Source organism: Pezoporus wallicus, unplaced genomic scaffold (genome assembly GCF_028554395.1).
Source record: "Pezoporus wallicus isolate ANWC-B61680 ecotype Strahan unplaced genomic scaffold, APGP_CSIRO_Pwel_v1 contig_5485, whole genome shotgun sequence".
NCBI classification, from domain to species: Eukaryota; Metazoa; Chordata; class Aves; order Psittaciformes; family Psittacidae; genus Pezoporus; species Pezoporus wallicus.
In genome coordinates, this window is record NW_026641550.1 from 730,654 (window position 1) to 749,157 (window position 18,504).

General features: G+C 38.4%; 1 protein-coding gene and 1 long non-coding RNA gene across 2 annotated transcripts in view; one reads left to right on the forward strand and one right to left on the reverse strand.

Moving 5' to 3' along the window:
- LOC130607307 (collagen alpha-1(XV) chain-like) overlaps window positions 1–8,633 on the forward strand; it is a 119,055-nt gene extending 110,422 nt beyond the window's left edge. Inside the window, 6 exon segments of the mRNA XM_057424306.1 lie at window positions 1,651–1,779; window positions 1,948–2,007; window positions 3,376–3,435; window positions 4,920–5,105; window positions 6,281–6,396; window positions 6,753–8,633. Of these exon segments, the coding sequence (XP_057280289.1) occupies window positions 1,651–1,779; window positions 1,948–2,007; window positions 3,376–3,435; window positions 4,920–5,105; window positions 6,281–6,396; window positions 6,753–6,969 (768 nt within the window). The 3' untranslated portion in view covers window positions 6,970–8,633.
- Window positions 7,027–9,320, reverse strand: LOC130607308 (uncharacterized). The gene is made up of 2 exons (XR_008974213.1): window positions 8,646–9,320; window positions 7,027–7,716 (listed from the first exon to the last, which is right to left on the reverse strand). It is a non-coding gene; the product is annotated as an uncharacterized LOC130607308 (long non-coding RNA).
- Between the last annotated feature and the right edge of the window lie 9,184 nt (window positions 9,321–18,504).

The following is an 18,504-nucleotide window of genomic DNA, read 5'->3' on the forward strand; positions in this document are numbered from 1 at the left end:
TCCTTCCTGTGTTTTTAATAGAATGCTTTCTGGTTTTCTGAACCTCCATATTTTTCAGCAAGAAATTAAAAGAATTGGGAAAAGTGATAAGAGAAGTCTGTCCATTGCCTTGTTAGTTACAGCCTATTCAAACATAAAGATTGATGGCATGCTAAAGTATTGGAAAAGTGCATATTCTATGTTCACAGCAATGCCTCTGAAAGAGTTTAGCAACTTCACCTGCTGAGATACTAAAATAACTACTGAATGCCCAGTTTCCATGAAAAAAAACGTTACTGAATTAAAATCCATTAATATAGATCACTTTATTCTAAGAAAACCATAGATTTTTCCAGCAAATCTAAAAATTGTTGTGTCAGACAATACACATAAATTTGTTTCCTTTTCTTACTGCATGAATCAAATCAGAATTGTATCCCAGATATCCATGCAGTAAAAATGACACCTTAGACTTCTGTCTTGTTAATTTCTAAATTAAATAGTCATAGTTTCTGGGGTGGGGGGGTGGGGGGAGAATCAAGCTAGCAGAGGGGGCTCATTGGAAATTCTTCCTTTTCCACATTCTCGTATTATGGTAGAACAGCAATACACTGGATAACTTAAGCAATCATTTGAGAATGCACTAATGAACAAGCAGACTTTCAGATCATGTATATCATAACAAATAAATTAAAAAGAATCTGAGTTTCAATTTCTTAATGCCTTCCCACCCTAGTGTCATACCTCTGCTGACTGTCTTTTGTCATAGAAATTCAGGACTGACAATAATAACAGATCAGGGGAGAAACAGGTGTTCAAAGGCTGGTGCCTCAAGGTAGTAGACTGCAGACACAGGCTGGGAGCTACTGTCACAGACAGAAGATCCAGGATTTAGGTCAAAATCAACACTAAATCCCAACATTAAAAAACAATAGGCAGATCTATAGTAGGGTCTGTATGATTCAGAAAGCATTTATATGCCTTCTGACCCAGAAGAAATGAGAAAGAAATTACACTCCAGTGTTAAGAAATAGCACTGTCAAGAAACTTGCCCCTGATTTTACACTACCTGCAATTATCAGACTGTAAAAGCAACACATCTTACGGAGGACTGTGCTCTTATCTTCAGGTGACAAAGGCAGAGGTAGTAAGTGCAACGTCCATATCTGACAGACATTAGTTTAAGTCTCATGATGATCTGTGAAAGCGAAATTGAAAAATACTTGCTGTGTAAACTAGAGGTGTCTGGAAACATAAAGAAAGGAATAAGTAAACACCCTTAAAGAAAAGAGATAACACCACTAACAAAAATGTAACAGAATCAAATTAATCTAGAGTTGTGTATGATATTTACAAGCCTTATCAAATCTCTTCTGAACTCTGCCATTTTCATCAAGTGTGCTAAACTGTAGAGATGCAATAATCTTCACTCAGTGCAAAATTAACTATTGGTGTAGTTCTACAACAATCCAGAGAATGATGACACCAGTGTGCTAAATTATTGAGATATTTATGTTACTGAAGCTTTTTGTATGAAATTATGCACAACTGATTTTATGAGCATTACCTGCAGAAGAAGCCTTGACAATTATGTCTTCAATGAGACTTCAGTTTAACTTGCAAAATGTTTTGTGTGTCTGATGAAGCATCTTTCATTTTCCTACTTGACAGGTTACAACATTCCATAACATTGAGGGTATGCTGGAAAAAGTTCATTTGGTAGCAGAAGGTACGCTAATCTATCTGAGTGAAACCAGTGAGGTTTATATCCGTGTTCGAAATGGATGGAGAAAATTGCAGGTACTATTGCACTATGTCCAAATCCTTTCCAAATTCCTTGCTTAAAATAGAATTGTTGCAGATATTTTTTACATGGATGGAGAAGTATGGGCACAAAGATTTCTCTTTTACAGTTTAGAAACTGTTGGTGATGTGGTTTTGTGTTCTTGTCCTTTTGGATTCTTTCAGCTTGGTGAGCTAATTCCTATCCCTGCTGACAGCCTTCCTCCTCCAGCCTTATCAAGCCATGTAAGTATGATATATGGGACTGTGAAAAAACGAGTCTAAATGTGCAAAACCAGGCAATACATTTGGCAGACTGCAGGCAGTTCCCTGTACAACATGATTTTCTGCTGAGACTTGTCAGTTCAAAGTAAACATCCTACCACTTGCAAATGGGTTCACAATTGCCAGTCATCTGTTTCCATTATCTTCTGAGACTCTAAACACTATAGAGACAAAGCAGCATCTACAAAAAGCAGTACAAAGCAAGCTGCCTACCAGAAAAAAAAAAAAAACAAGCAACAAAAAAAAAAACAACAAAACAACAAAAACCACCAAACAGTACTCTGTTTTGCAATACTGAAGTCACCCATAGAATCCTAGAATGGTTTGGGTTGGAAGGGACCTTCAAAGATCATCTAGTTCAATCCCCCCGCAATGAGCAGGGACATCTTCAACTAGATCAGATCGCCCAGAACCACATCAAGCCCTGGTCTTTTTCAAGCAAACTCAGAATTCTATTTCTGAAAAGGTTTTCTTTAAATTATTATAGTCCTGTATTCAGGGTATATTATCATCACCTGCATGTAGCTTATACCAGAGTGTGCTGACAGTCTGTTCTAAAGCCTCAATTGTTAGCTTGCACCTGACCCCATTCTGCAAGTTATTGTACCAACCGGCATGTGAACACGCTGTCTGTCCCCAAAAAAATTGCAGGAGGATGAAAACCAAGAAGTGGTGAAGGGGCTAGTGAGCAGTCTGATGAGAGAGAAATGCACTTAACACACTTGAGAAAATGTCTAGACTTACGTTACAGGAAATTGTATGCAGCTTTTACCTGACACCACATGATTTCCCAACTGGTACAGCTTGTTACTCTTACTGCAACTAGAGAAGAAAACTTTGCTGTTCCTCACACAGTCTGAAGATCATCAACTTTCTGGTTCCTACATGCCAATTGCTTCAAAGAAGGAATTACAGAGGCCTTGAGAAATATTCCCACCACTACATTTTCTGTTTCCACATCCTCCTTACTGTTCCAGTTTTAATTTCCCTGAACTGGTCTTCTGCTCCTGCCAAGAGCAAGCTGCCTCCACAAAGGATTCCAGGTGCTGACATCAGCTCTGGCAGAGCACTGTGGATGGGTACACTTGAGTCTAGAAAAGCAACTCTGGCCAGGACAGCTTTCAAATACATATTTATGTGACAGACCATTAATTTGGTCTGATATGTGGATAAAGTATCCTGGCTACGTGGTTTGTGTTTATTTTTCAGAGGCAAGAGAGTTTCATATTCTCCAATGTTCAATGTTTGTTTTATTTAGAAAATTATTGTCTAAAACTCTGATCTGAGTAAAATGTCTAACATATCTGTTTGCATGTGTTAAAATAACAGGGATTTCAGTCTCTTCCAGCGCGAAGTCCAGTACCAAACATGAACAATGGAAAACCATCAGTAAGTGTGAGATCTGTATTCCAACTGCATAGTTTTGGTTTGAAACATGACAGTGTACATCTTGAGAGAGATTTGTGATAATTGCTCTTCAAATTCACATATTTCATTTTTATATAAAAAATATATTATCTATTATTACATTACATATTTTATATTCTATAGTATATATAATACGTTATTATATATTATAATTATATTATATATAGATTAAATAGATCAATATACACATTTATTTATGTGAATATAATATTATTTATTATATCACTTTAGATATTTACAAATACACTACTTTAACTGGTTTAGAAATCTCAGAGACAATTTTAAATTGTTTCCTCCAAATCTATTTTCATCATCCTAGCCCCTTTCCCATCTCAAAGGAAAAAAAAAAAGCTAATTCTGATTTAGTAATACCTCTTTACTTTAGTGATAGTACCTACAATAAAACAGTAATTTTTAAGTTAATAATATTGTTGCACTCAAATCATTAAAAAAAAAAATTAGAATATTTTCTATCTTCATGGTGCTGGTTTTTTTTTAGGTAGACAATTCAGAATCTAAGCATTCATTTACAATACTTAAAACCAGTAAGACGAATACAGAAAGGCAACTAACATCTAAAACAAAAAACAAGCAGAACTCCACAAACACACAAACAAAAAAAAAAGTGTGGATTAGTTCTTGCATCTATACTGTTTGATTCAAGCATGCTACTTGTATTTGCTAACAGTGAGTTTTTAAATGGTGTATGGTCACTTCTTACTACTTATTTCATACTTGTAGGATTTGGGATTTTGTTTGTGTGATAACTCCAAGACTTCTACTTAAAAATATTAGGTGCTTTAAAATAATTTTATTTTAGGAATATATAATCTTCATGGTTTCCTTAATTTTCATCAATCCTAGAATGGTTTGGATTGGAAGGGACCTTATACATCATCTGGCTCCAACCCCCCGGCATGGGCAGGGCCACCTTCCACTAGACCAGGTTGCTCAAAGCCCTGTCCAGCCTGGGCACTGCCAGGGATGGGGCAGGCACAGCTTCTCTGGGCAATCTGTGCCAGAGCCTCACCACCCTCACAGGGAAGAACTTCTTCCTCAGATCTCACCTAAATCTGTCCTGTTTCAGCTTAAAGCTATTCTCCCTTGTCCTGTTTCTACCTGTCCTTGTCACTCCAGCATTTTGTAGGCCTCCTTTAGCTATGGGAAGGCTGCTGTAGGATCTCCCTAGAGCCTTCTCTTCAGATAAATTTCAAATTATTTCTGCTAGGGGTCACAGCTTTAAGAAATGTAACGTTAAGGCAGGAACTACCTGTCATACCTGGTATGGAAGGTAACAGTTCTTGTTCTGGCAGGAGGAGGGAAGGTCTAGTGTGTATTCAAATATATGTCTTCCTTCTACTACAGACTTTAAAAAAAAAACCAAAAACAAACAAACAAACAAAAACCACCATAAAATTGGTGACTTTCTTACTTTTTTTCTCCAGCTGCATCTGGTAGCTTTAAACTTGCCATCTTCTGGTGACATCCGAGCAGATTTTCAGTGCTTTCAACAGGCCCAACTAGCAGGTTTGACATCTACCTATAGAGCCTTCCTCTCATCGCATTTGCAAGATCTGGCAACAGTTGTCAGAAAAACCGACCGACAACATTTACCAATAGTCAATCTTAAGGTAAAAATGAGTACTTGATATATGTTTTATTAGGACAGGCTGTAATTGCCAAATATCTTGGAAAATGGCAAAGCAGAAAGTTTCAACCCAAGCTGCATTTTATAAAGAAGCAGCTTTGCTTTGCATTTCACAGTCAGGTTCAAAAACCAAAAAAGTAGTGATAAAGTTGAAAGTTACAGATTGTCTCATATTTCCTTTGCATTTTCAAAGGGTTGATTTTTTCCGGTATCCTAAGGCTAATGGCAGAAATAAAGGTATGAGAATAGTCTACTTCGAGCAGATCACTGACAAAGCAACAATACAATGTTCAGCTTTCTAGCTATTTTTTCTTTCAGAAAAAGTGCATCCTCATTTCTCAAAACCAGATATGTTCTACCTTCTAGTATGATTACAGAGTACAGTAGGCTAAAATGCCCATTTTTCTTATTCCTCAACATAAAGGCAAAGTCTGCTTAGGAGTGATGCTGGACTTACCCCAGTGAAACTGCAAGTCTAGAGCATGAGTCATTTTGTGGTCTCACATAAACAGACACACTGTAAAACTGAGGAAACAAACCATGTCTCCCATAGCATTGGCTGGGTAAACGGCCAAAGGAATCTAAAGGAATAATACATGATGCTTAGAACATGCTGAACGGATGCTACTCTGAAGCATGCAAATACGGAGCCTTGGAAACAAATTTGTAAACACAATATTATTTCAACTTTGACTGGAAAAAATCAAAATCAGGTAGCCTGATGCAAGTTTTTTTCCTTGATCATTTGCAACAAATGCCACAATTTTCACAAAATTATGACCTCAACAGAATTTCCAACACAAATTATCTGTATATTTTGTCTATAGCTAGTTCTAAGCAATTGTTCAAAGAACTCCTCAGGCAGTTGAGGGAGAAAAGGAGTGGAAATGGAGATGATCATGCTGACTAGCTGGAGTGACAATACAACTGAGATGCAACTGTGAGGCAAAGGTATGAATCAGAGAGCTATTAGCTTAGAGATGATAGATCAGACAAGTTTATTCAGGAGCACCATGCAGAGACTGATATGAAAACTGGAATCATAAGTGTCCTAAAATTCAGATAAGCTTTTAGATGTATAGATAAGTCTACAAAAATCAGGTATGATATGGATTTTGGATTTGTTTTATTTGTAAAAATGCCTTTGAATTTTAACAGGGAGAAACACTTTTCAGTAACTGGAATTCTATATTTAATGGAAATGGTGGACAATTTAACATTCATGTTCCCATATACTCCTTTGATGGGAAGAATGTAATGACCGATCCATCTTGGTAAGTTTACACTACCATTTATAAGACTTGCATGACATTTATTTTTACCAGATAGTACAAGTAGCAATATTTTGGCCTACTAGAAATTATGCCATCTTTCTTCTCAAATTCCCATAGTCTATGAGTGGGATATCAAGTTGTGTCCTCCTTTTTCTCTTTTCTACCTTAATATTTCCCTACCCACTGCTTGGTTCAAGCAGGAGGAAAGCAGAAAAACGGGCCACCACATATGTAAGTGTGCAGTTAAATAAAGCAAAACAAAAAACAAAAAACAAAACCCCCAAACCCCAAAAACCAAACCAAAAACAAAAAAAACATACTTTTTCAGGAAATAACTTCTTAACATTACTTTTCAGGCCTCAAAAAGTAATATGGCATGGTTCAACTACAAATGGGATCCGACTGGTTAGCAACTACTGTGAAGCCTGGCACACAGCTGATATAGGAGCTATGGGACAAGCATCACCGCTGAAGACAGGGAAACTTCTTGATCAGAAAGTATATAGCTGTAGTAATCATTTTATTGTTCTCTGTATTGAAAACAGTTTTGTATCAGATCCCTAAGGAAAATAATTCATCTGTTGCACATAGGAATATTCCATTTTATGACAGAAAAAGCTGACACTGAAATTTCATTTGTAATGATGTAAATATTTTGTTTTTAGTAATTGCACATTTCAGGAAAAAACAGCCAAAGAAAACATACCTCAACACAAACTGCATTCCAGTTAGATGGAGCATCCAGTCACATGTGGCTGACTTAAAGCCCATTCTTTCACTTGAACCCCCCACAGTTCAAAGATTGCCAACAATTAATTCACAGAGCCTTGGCTTTCTGGATGAGCTGAAGATCACTCAAGAGTAAAGACATTGAAGTGTAGATTATGAGAAGGTCCAGTAGCCTCTCTTAAGAAGTATGGCTCAGCAAGGCTGCTGCTTCTTCACAGCTGAAAAGCTGCATGCCCTATGATCTTCTTTTCACTTGCATAGACTTTGAATACCCAAGGCAATATTCATATACATATATATACTGCCCCTGAGCAAACAATGGGAGGCTGTTATACCTTACATGGCTGGAAGGTTCAAAAGGCTTTAAGAACAAAGGTGCTCACCTCCTTAGATTTCAGAGGAAGCCAAGTACCTAACGCATGTAAGCTTGCGTGGATTGCAGCCTGGTGCTTACACATAAATTTAGCAGCTTCTACATCTTACTTCAGCTTTTTTTCTTGCAGATTCTAGGCATAGGGCTTTAGGCAGGAGGAGTGAATTTCACTTAGACAAAATCTGCTCTTTATTTTGGTGCTATTGTTACCAGGAAACCTGCAGCAATGTTAATAGAAAACATCCTGTTTTACTGGTAGAACTGTGCAAAGTAAATGCAGACAAACAAACCATCTGACCTATATTTATTTCATTGCGTATTAAAGGAAGTAATTTCCTGTTGTGGCAGACTACTGCATGAAAGATGTCTGTCATGGTTGCTTTAAATTAGGTTCTAGACATGTTAAACCACTAAGTTATATATAAAGTTATTTTACTTTTTGTGAATATACCATTCTGGCATTCACATAATTAAAGAATTGTTAATATAAAATAACAGCAGCAATGATAGGAATGATCAGTAAATGCTAATATTCTTTGCAAACAGTACCACCATAATATCTAAAGTCTTTTGCCTATATATTTTTTTACTGCATACTTTAAACAGCGTATTTACTTGTATTTTATCAGGCAGTAACTAAGGAGGTCAAACTCCACATTATCATTTTTTAAGATTTAATCTAGAGTCTGTGTTGGAAATACATGTTCATAAGCTGACAGTATTAAATCACTAGATTTAATTCAAAAGACAAAAGCAAACCACACTTACTATACTAAACTGATATAATCATATAACGTAATATTGTGACATACAGCTTTGTTTTTCCATTTTACTATAAAAGCTTATTTCCCAGGGTCAGCTGAATCATATCTTCTTTTTTCCTTGGAAAAGTCACGACTCCATTGTTACAACATGCTAATGAGGCAAAAGCAGTTTATATTACATTTAAAATGTATGCATAACAATTCACTGCACTCATTTATAGTCCATTTCCTTACAATACTGAGCACTCTTGTGAAATACCAAATTCCTTCATTTCACACAGTTGGAAGAGTTGTATATGTATGCCAGGGTTTCACTCTGAGTCACAGAAGGCTCAAAGAGGAAAATAAAGTGCTTTTACATATATCCATCAGGAACCATCTACCTTTAAGCCTTTTGTTGGTAGACTCTCAGCTCAGCCAAGTCATGGCCAGTGGGGTTTGCACTTGCAGCCAGTCATCACCCAGTCATCACTATCAGTTCTTGCTCTTCCACTCCTGAGCTAGAGCCAGCAGCTAGGGAGCTGGCTATTTCTTTGCCTGGAATTGCAGTGATAATGAGATGGGGGAGAGATGGGATAACACAAAAGAGCTGTGTGAAGGGGAAAGAGAGAAGACAAAAAAACCCATGCAGTTCTTAGGAGATACTGAACTAGCATTTAAGTTGGACTCAGCAACACTGTGTCCAGAACTCTGTTTGTGCCCCTTTTAAAGGGCTAATCCCCTCTCTGTAACCTGTATAGCGGCTACAGTTTAGCAGGGAACTGAAATGGTTAAGTACCATCACTGAGATATTAAAGAACCCTCAATGGTTGCTTGCCACTTCTAACGTTAATCTGCAGGCTAGAGGAATTTACTGCACTCTTCAACTTCATATACAGAGCATGAACCATGCATTTTCTGCGCTACTGTGGTGCTGAGTTCACATGCTGTGCTCACACGTCATCAATGGAGCTAGCCTACCAGAGAATGGAATGAGAGATCTGTTGAAACGTGAGGCTTCCCTTGGAAAAAAAAACCACTTTTTGTAATTTTTAACCAGAGCCCGTGAGGTTGTTTATACTCCCTAGTATAACTGCAGAGAAAACATGACAGAGAAAAAAAATCAGCCAGTACTTAAAAATAAATTAGCTTTCTCTATCAGAGCAGAATACTTTTTTCAGCATGATTCCAACACAAAGCTCAGGTGCACTTGAGGAAGAACATTTGTTAATTCAGGTAAGGAACTGTGTATAAAGCAAATTAATCGCCAGAATGAGCACCAGAGCAAGGCTGAAAAAGTAACTGCACTAGAAACCAATGCAGGAGTCTGAACGAATGAAATCAGAGTATCAGTCAAATAAGCTTCTGTTTTTAAGAGGAAGGCTTTGGTTGAAAACATCCATTTGTTTTGAAGCTTTGATGTACTTGAAAAGGATCAAGTGCACTTACAGAATACACTGTAAACACAGACGAAATGAAAATCTTCTAAACTATGAGAACTCCAGGGCTAGTTGATGAAAAAAATACAGCAGATCCATTTCAGCTATTGGAATGAGTATTTCTAGAAATCAAACTGATAGATTTTCTTCTATACGAATTAGAGGTGCAAGCTATAACAGAAGCTTACTTTCAATCAAAAAGAATCCACAGTGGGGTTTGCAATTCTGCAAAACAATTGGTGATCCATTAAAAACAATTAAAATGTAATTTTAATTAATCTGGTGGGGGGAGGGGGTTGGGGATCAGAAAAAAAAGGGGGGGGGGGGGGGAGAAAAAAACCAACCAGAGCAAAACAGCAAGGTCTAGGAAAAGTAATAACAATTTGAAAAAGGAATATTGAACTGTTACTGGAGAAATTTGTTTATTTATCATGGATACTTCCTGGAAAAAAAACACTTTTTTCCATCCTTGCCACTTCATACCCCATAGCTGTGCTAGTCTTTAACTGTTTATCAGCTTATTTGACCTCACGTAAAGGATGGTGAATTTCTGACAACCAATTCACAAATTTAAGCCCAACAAAAATGTGGCTTCCCTTCAACTCACTTTCTTACAGTTCTATTTTTCATGATAGCAAATACTTCCCCACAGGGCCATATTTGTACTGAATTGTGAATATAAGAAGTGGATTGCAGACACCCCACAGTCCTGTTATGGCCCTTTAAAAAGTCTTTTGCCCTTCAGCTCAAGGATCTTTTCTCTGGGCAGTTGTAAAATGTGACATGTTACCATTGATCAGTAGTGTGCTGCTCTGCCTGAATGAACCACAGTGAGATAAGTGGTTTCTCCTCTCATTGCCATTATAATAAGCAAGCCAAACCTATGATTTTTCTGCAGTCCAGCATATACACCTCAAAGGACTGACAATTAAGAACACTGCTCTTGGTGGTTTAATCAAAGACTGTTCAGCCTTGTTTCTGAGCTGTACATTCAGGTGAAAGAAGAAAGAATGAGTTGCAGTATGTACCGCTTTGAAGACCGCACAGTCTTTTGCATTAAGGTTTACATGTTTCAGAAGAAACATTGAAAGAGCTCCAAGACGGAGGACTTCAGAAGAAGTAACATTTGCAACTCCTGTTTTCACGCCAGTCCTCTGCCTGGAGAAGAAAACCTGTCTTCTAAATTTTAAAGGAATTAGATGCCAGAATTGCAATTTCACTTCAGTGTTCAAGTACAGGAGTTAATGGTATACATACATCCTCAAAAACACCTGATCAGCGTTTGGCTGTTAGAATTGAGCTAACCTTTTTTACTTCCCAGATTCTCCTCCACTTTATCCATTACTAAAAAAAAGAAAAAAAAGTCCCACAAAAACAACACCACAAAATAAACCACAAACAAAACTGTTCTACTCCTAAGTAATGGCTATGTATGCACAACCTAATGTGGAAATGCACCCAGAGTGAATGGTTCAGCTCTAGCAGTATTAGACTTTTCCTGGAGGAGAAGGAATGAGAAGTCAGAACACATCTACTTCCTCTATAGGAAGAAACAAGAAATGCAGTGGGGCTTTTTTTTCATTTGTACTTTCCTCCACCTCATGATTGACCTCCTCCTTCACTTGTCTTTCCCTAACCATTTGTCTTTTATTTAAAACTTGTGTGGCTCCTCCGGAGAAAAGCTGGACATCATTTGGAGCTGCACATGAAAGTTCCAACTTTCACATGGATCTTCTGCTCTTTGTTTTCCACAGCACCCACATAAGCAACAAAGGCTAACTTCCATTTGTGTGTGCTTTGCTGGGAGTACTGTATATAGGTGTTAGGATGGAAGAGAGTCCAGAGAGGTCCCTTTGGAGCCAACAAGAAACCACAACTCCTCCTTCCCTTACAAAGCAGCTAACCTCCCTGCATGCTCTTCCAAAGTACTACACTGTAGCTCTTTCAAACTCAGTGCACAGAATTACAGATAGCATAGGCTGTGGGAATTTCTACATGTAAAGTCAATTCAGCATCACACCCTGGTGCTGGTCAGGGGTAACACTATAACCTGCTTTTCTCAGCTCTTCTCAGGGGATACTTGTGATGCTTCAGTGGAAAAGGGAGTGACAGCCCTGCCTGACTTTATCAGAAGTACCTAAGATCACCTGCAAATTCAAATTCAAGCCAGGGTAATGATGATAAGAATGACTGCAGGAAAGGTATGAAGGTATGTTTTATATGCTGCACTTGAAGTTTGTTCTTATGAACAGCAGCAGGGGATGTCCTAATAGCTGTTTCTCCACTGGTCAGTATCAGTATTTCCTCATAGTCATTTTGTTTGGCTGACTTTGATTCCAGACATAGTCACAAGATCCACAGCAATGACTTGCTACTGGAAAAATGTATCTCCTCACTGAGTTAGGGGATGGGTTAATGTTCTGAAAAATTGTTCACTGTTGTTTAGCTTTGCTATAGCTTATGTATTTTAACCTTGCAGGCTGCAAGGTCTCAATAGAGGCTAGTTACATCTCTGAGGCTACATCTATATTAGAAAATTATCAGGGTGAGGGTACAGAAGATAGCACAAATAGCATGACTGATTTCTGAACTATTTACTCCCTGGTACAGTTCTGGTCAGTGCCACCTGCAACCCTTCCAGAGATTGCACCCCTTGATTCTACATCATGTTTAGGGCAGGATGAGTGGTTTATTTTAGCTCATGAGTTTGATAAATTCTCATTGTGATGTCGACCAAAACCAAACCCAAAAGTCATTAGATTTCCTTTTTTTCAGTTGGGAATTGTTCATCAGCTTCATCAAAACTCAGCAGCAATTTACAACTTGTTGATCAGATTATTTTCGAGTCCATGTTTCCTTCCAAGGAGGTATACTCCAGTGGGCTCTGAGCCTTCACAAGTGCCTGGGGTTTAGGAATTCCCTAGGGTACATCCGTGAAAAGATTGCTTCAGAAGCATTTACTGCAGCACATTTTCACTAATGTGTCCTTCACTGACATTAGTTCTGCCTCCAGAGTGAGAATCTGGCTCGTTCTCAGCAGCTTTTCCCCACACCACTACTTTGCAAAGTTTATCATTATAGCAAAGCCATTCTCAAACCACAAACTTAGTCATTTTTTGCACTTGATCTCAAACATCCAGGATTCAGAAGTAGCCCATATCAGGAAGACAGGGCGATCTTGATATCATACACTTATGTTGTGGTTTAAACCCAGTCAGCCACCCAGTTTCTACTCCCCATTTCTTTCCTTTCCTCCCCAACCCCCCCACTGGAGGGATGGGGAGGAGAATCAAAAGAATGTAACTCCCCTGGGCTGAGATAAGAACAGTCCAGTAACTAAGGTATAACACAAATCACTACTGTTACCACTAATAATAATAATGATAAGAGAAATAACAGGGGAAGAGAATATGGTATCACCTGCCAAAACGAGCCTGACCGAGGAGAGTGCCCTTCTGGGTAACTGGCCCCAGTTTTTATATAGTGGGCATGATGTGCTGTGGTATGGAATACCTCTTTGGCTAGTTTGGGTCAGGTGTCCTGTCCCTGCTTCCTCCCGGCCTCCCCCCCTCCCTGGCAGAGCATGAGACTGAGAAAGTCCTTGGTCAGAGTAAACATCAGTGTTAACAGCTCTGTTCCTAGGCTGAAAGTCAAAACACAATGCTGCACCAGCTACTAAGAAGGAGAAAAATTGACTGCTACTGCTAAACCCAGGACAACTTACAAGTCAAGGTCTTTCAAACACATCCTGAGGCTGTTTGCCCCCACTGTTAGGATATCCAGAGCCAAAACCATTGTACTAGAGCTAAGTGTCTAACAGGTTGTAAGATTACACTAAAATTTGCTATGGCAGTGCTGATCTAAGTAATTAAAACATACACCACTGACAAAGCTTGAACACTGGGGGGCTTGTTTACAAATTTTTTCATTCTTGAGACTGCAGAATGTCCATCTTGACCCCATTTTCTAAAAGTTTACAGAAATTCAAAAAAGCGTATGTAAGACTGTTGTTTGTGCAAAGGGTTCAGATCCAGCCAAAGCTGATGCCACATATTAATTCACATGAATTAAAAATGGACACAGATTGCTAGTCAGAAGGGGTACTTATTAATAGCCACAGTTCATTGAGATTCATAGATTGAATGTGTATTCACTGCCTCTGTCCCTGCTTGCCTGTAGTTTGATATGTCTCAGAATGGTAAAACGTCAGCTAATGGTAGAAGGTCATCTAATCCAACTCCCTGCTCAAAGCACAGCTAAGCTAACTTGTAAATTAGGTCTTCTCAAATTGCAGTTGGAAGAACTGAAGGTGCACAGTGTGCTCACACGTCTGTGCCTCCATTTTAAGAAGGCAAGAAGCTGGTATATACATGTGCCATGATACTTTTCTGCCAGGGCAGGAAAGTATCTAGTTGATGTTACCAAACTGTCAGAAAAGATCTGTGGCCTGGGCCTCTCAAACTGTATCTCCTGAAGAAAGACCTCTGTGTTTACAAAGAAAAGGCTGGGGGAGAGAAGAAAGACAAGTTAATTGCATCTAACTCAGTCGTCTCCCAGTATCCACTTTTTTTTTTGGGGGGGAAAAAAGTAGTCAACCCTCCCAGCCTAGCTGTTGATTATGTATCAGAGAACACTGCACGCCTTAGGCACACGCCAAGTCCTGCTCTCAATCAAGTGCTGAAGTCATGGACTCACAGTACCTTTCTTACAAACACCCAATGGCTCATCACCAGGAAAAAACATCAAGAATACTGATGAATAGCCTAGAGGAGGGACCAAAATAGTCACAGCTGTATCTTCTTTTACTGGTACACTCAGTAGGACATGAGGTAAGAAGGGAGAAGAAAGACGAGTCAAAAGGAGGAATAATAAAACACTGGAGTTGTGGTGAACTCCGTGAATGAGACGTTAGAAGAAAATAGCAACTTATCAGCTCTGTGTAGGATTTATAAAAGTGACTCTGAAGGTGGTAAACAAGCTAGTCTACAGGTTGGAGCTATAAAAGGGACAGTAAAATCAGAGATGTTTGTGAAAAGCAGCCTAGTAAATCCAATACATGTCAAACACAGTGAAAAAAAAAAGGATTTATGTAGCCATGTCCAAAATTTATGATCCTCTATCTTTCCCTCAACCACTGGTAAATACCCATAAGCAACTATAAGTCTATTCACACTCTGGGCAGTTAAAGAGAAAGAATATCTTTCCATAGCCCATGAATAAGAATCCAGACATTGAAAGAGCTTCAAGTAGCAGTCCAAATATCCTTAAGTCGTGCAAGTGAGGTCTGTGAGAACAAATCACTTGGGCATTAAACCTGTATTTCCCACTAGGATAATGGGTTAAAAGGTAACAGATCCCAGGTATACTTTTGCAGAAAAACTCTTGATTTTACATAGAAACAACTATGTGGAGAGAGTGAAGACATTTAGACAATGCTTTGTGTGCTGCTCACAAGACTTTCTATTAATTTTCACATGAGCATCTCTCTCTGTACATTGCGCAGACAACTTAAGCATCCGGCAGTAAAAAACTACAGGAATAAGACTTGAGCTGCCTAAATCTGAAATAATAAGCTACTTCCAAACTACTGAAACCTATTTTAATCAAAGGCAGGTCAAGATAAGAAATAAAGCAGCAACTATTTTGCCATCCAAAATTACAGCCTGCTCAAAAGTTAATCCTAGTTCACATGCAAGAGAAGCCTAAACTTGTTTTAGGCCAAAGTAAGATACAGAAGATTAATGTAGTAACAAGCCACCTACTCCACTTCTTCTGGGAGAGCTTGTCAGCATCTTTCATTATTACCAGTAGTGCCCAGTAACAACTGTGACTCTCCCATCAAAGCCAACTCAGAAGCATACAGAGAAGTAAGCAGAGGACAAAGCACAGAACAGGACACCAACCTGTTGAGACCCAGTTATGCCTTTAAGTGTTTTGGTAGCAGTATTCAAATGCACACTGTTTTCAGAATCAAGTGGTTTATGGTGTTTTCCTTTTCACAACACTTCTTCTTCATTTTGCTCACAGAAAAGCAATATCCAGAGAGTAAACTAGGACTATTCATCATGGTAAGGCTGCCTGGAAAATCCCAGCTTCGTGTGTTACAAATGCTGCTATGACTAAGGCATTGTGTGGCCAAAAAGAAAGAATGGGAGAAAGGATGATCTCATGTTTAGGGCAACAGAACAGTGCCCAAAGAAACTGGATTCTGTCCCTGATTCACTCTTGGAAGAAAAGGTCCATAGAAATTAGTCCATTTTAGAACAGGTTACAAACAGCGTGGAGTAGATTGTGGAGTAGATCAACATGCAATTCCGTGACAGTTAAAATACGTTTGTGCTCCATGGCCTACATTCTCCCTTGTGTCCACCCTCCTTATCATGAAGCCCCACAGAGAGCACAAGAGATCAAAAAGAAACCCTGCAAAGTAAAAGAAATATGTTCCTTGCTGATTTAGCTCTTTGATTTGGCTCCTGTGGGATAAGATATGGGCAAGCGTCAGCAGAAGGGAGGGCAGAATCACATAGCCACAGATGCAGAGAACAATACTGCTTGCTTACATTGTTAAGGTACTGCACCCTCATGCACAGGCCACCTACTGAGCTGTGACAGTGAAACAAAATTTTGAAGAGCTTATCACTAAGCAGGCTCTGCTCATTCTGTGCACTGAATAAGGCAAAAATATTGTAAATATGATCACAAATTAAAAAAACCCCACCATACTAAAATGTGCAAATCCAAGTGGAAATGGGGCATTGGTAAACCCAGTTCTGGCACTTTTAAGTGCTTTATTGCATAGTGTTGAATGTTTTTTCTATCATAGGCTTCTTGTGTATGTGTAATTTATGACTCTTTTCATGCACCTAAATACAACTCCTTTTATCTCACCTCCTGGATAATCCTACAAAATGCTGAGAAGCACTTTTTCTCAGCCAGGCTATGAGAACAAATTAATTCTGTTGTGTTTGTAGGCCAGTCCATTTTTGAGAGCTGATCTGATCAGAAATTAAAACTGTATTAAAAAAGACACCACAGCAAGTCTTCAAAATGTAATACTTACACAGACCTTTGACCTTTAGCAAAGTTCTAAGAGAAACTATATCCTGGAAAAAGACAAAGCATTCGGCTTCTCAGGAAAATTTGTTCATCTGAAAACTAACAGCATGATAGACTGAACTTCTAGCTACAAAAGGAGTAACCTTCCGTATAAAACTAAACTGCAACATAACAATACTTGGAAATACTCAAATATTTTGCCCTAGTGAATACTGAACATTTCTTGTTCAAGAAATATTCTTGTTCAATAATGAATGCTCAATGAACATTTCTTGTTCAATATTTCTTGAGCTTTTAATTTTCTTGAGCCTTTAATTTTCTGTACCGTAATATATTCACTAACTTTGACAAAGTTAATACCCTGACTAATTAGTCAAACTGAAAAGATCTTGCCAGTGAACTTTTCCTTTTCCATCTTTTACTCTTCATTAGATCAAATATATTCTTACTAACATAATTTCCAGTATTTTTTTAAAGAATAATCGAGTGCCATGATGGACATTTTCCCAACATTCATTCAAATGCTCATTTTTGCCTTATTTTTCTCCTGTTTTTAAGTTAGGAAGTGACACATTTATCCTGATTTCTTAGCAATGGTCACTTCTAAACCTACTGACAATACACAGTTTGTTTGGGCCGGTGTGATGAAAGCATTTTCAGCACTACTATTGCAGACATTCTGCGATATGTAGGTTATCTAGAACCTCATTTAATCAGATGCAAGGTCAAGTTTGGCTGGATAGTATCTCTTTAATTTCAGTTTTGACTAGTCTTAATTTTGGGAATAGGAAATACTTGGATGACATCAGTGGCAAGAAATTTAAACATCCTTTCAGACTTTAACAGAAGTATTTATTTCTTAGTGTCAACTTCCTCTTGCATTTCCCATTCAGTGGCTTGTGATGGTCTCCACATAGTTTAACAGCAGTTAACATTCACTATCAGAAGTGTAAAAATAGGTTAATAGATTTAATACACCCCAGCTTTTAGGTGCATTTCTTCATGAATCATCATAGGAAAGAATGACTACACCAGAGCAGGATTCATTGTTTCATAATCTGTAAAAACAAGTCCTGTTTCAGAGACCAGAAATGAATTCTCAGCTTCCAAAGTCCAACACAATTACCTGGTCTAGCTGGTGGGTTTTAATGGGCCACAGAAGCAAGATGGTCCCCAGAAAGGACAGTTACTTTTTTCAGAGTATCAAAAAGGGATGGGTTCCTCTCAAGTGTGCAGAGAAACCATATGATGAGATTTTTATTTTTGTTATTATGTTTTTACATCTTTCTGCCTGCACAATCACTTAAATTTGAACCTAACCTATTCAGAAATGAATAGAAGTAATTGGGCTCAAAGAAACTGATGATTTGTATGCTGCCCCCAGAAAGTAGCATACAGGTAATTTTGCTGGAGGAATGCAGAGCGGTTTGTGAAGCTGGAGAACACTTGGTGTCCAGATTCTGGCATCTATTCTAGCAGCAAAAAGACCTGATTACAGCAAGGACAGCTGAGTATATCGATTTGGTTTTGCTAGATGGACAGCCAGCACCCAGATGTTAGTGCTCAGGGTTCTGCTCACAGCCCAGGTCAATGCGGCACAATGCAACTTCAATATTCTGTCCATCACCAAAGGGGATCTGTGAACTGCTCACAAATATTGGCAGAAACAAACAAGGAGGGTAAGACTAGAAGCCCACATCTCTTGGCTTGTTATTTAAAAGCTACATGAAAAAGCCTTTTCCATGTCAAATATATTAGAACTATTTTA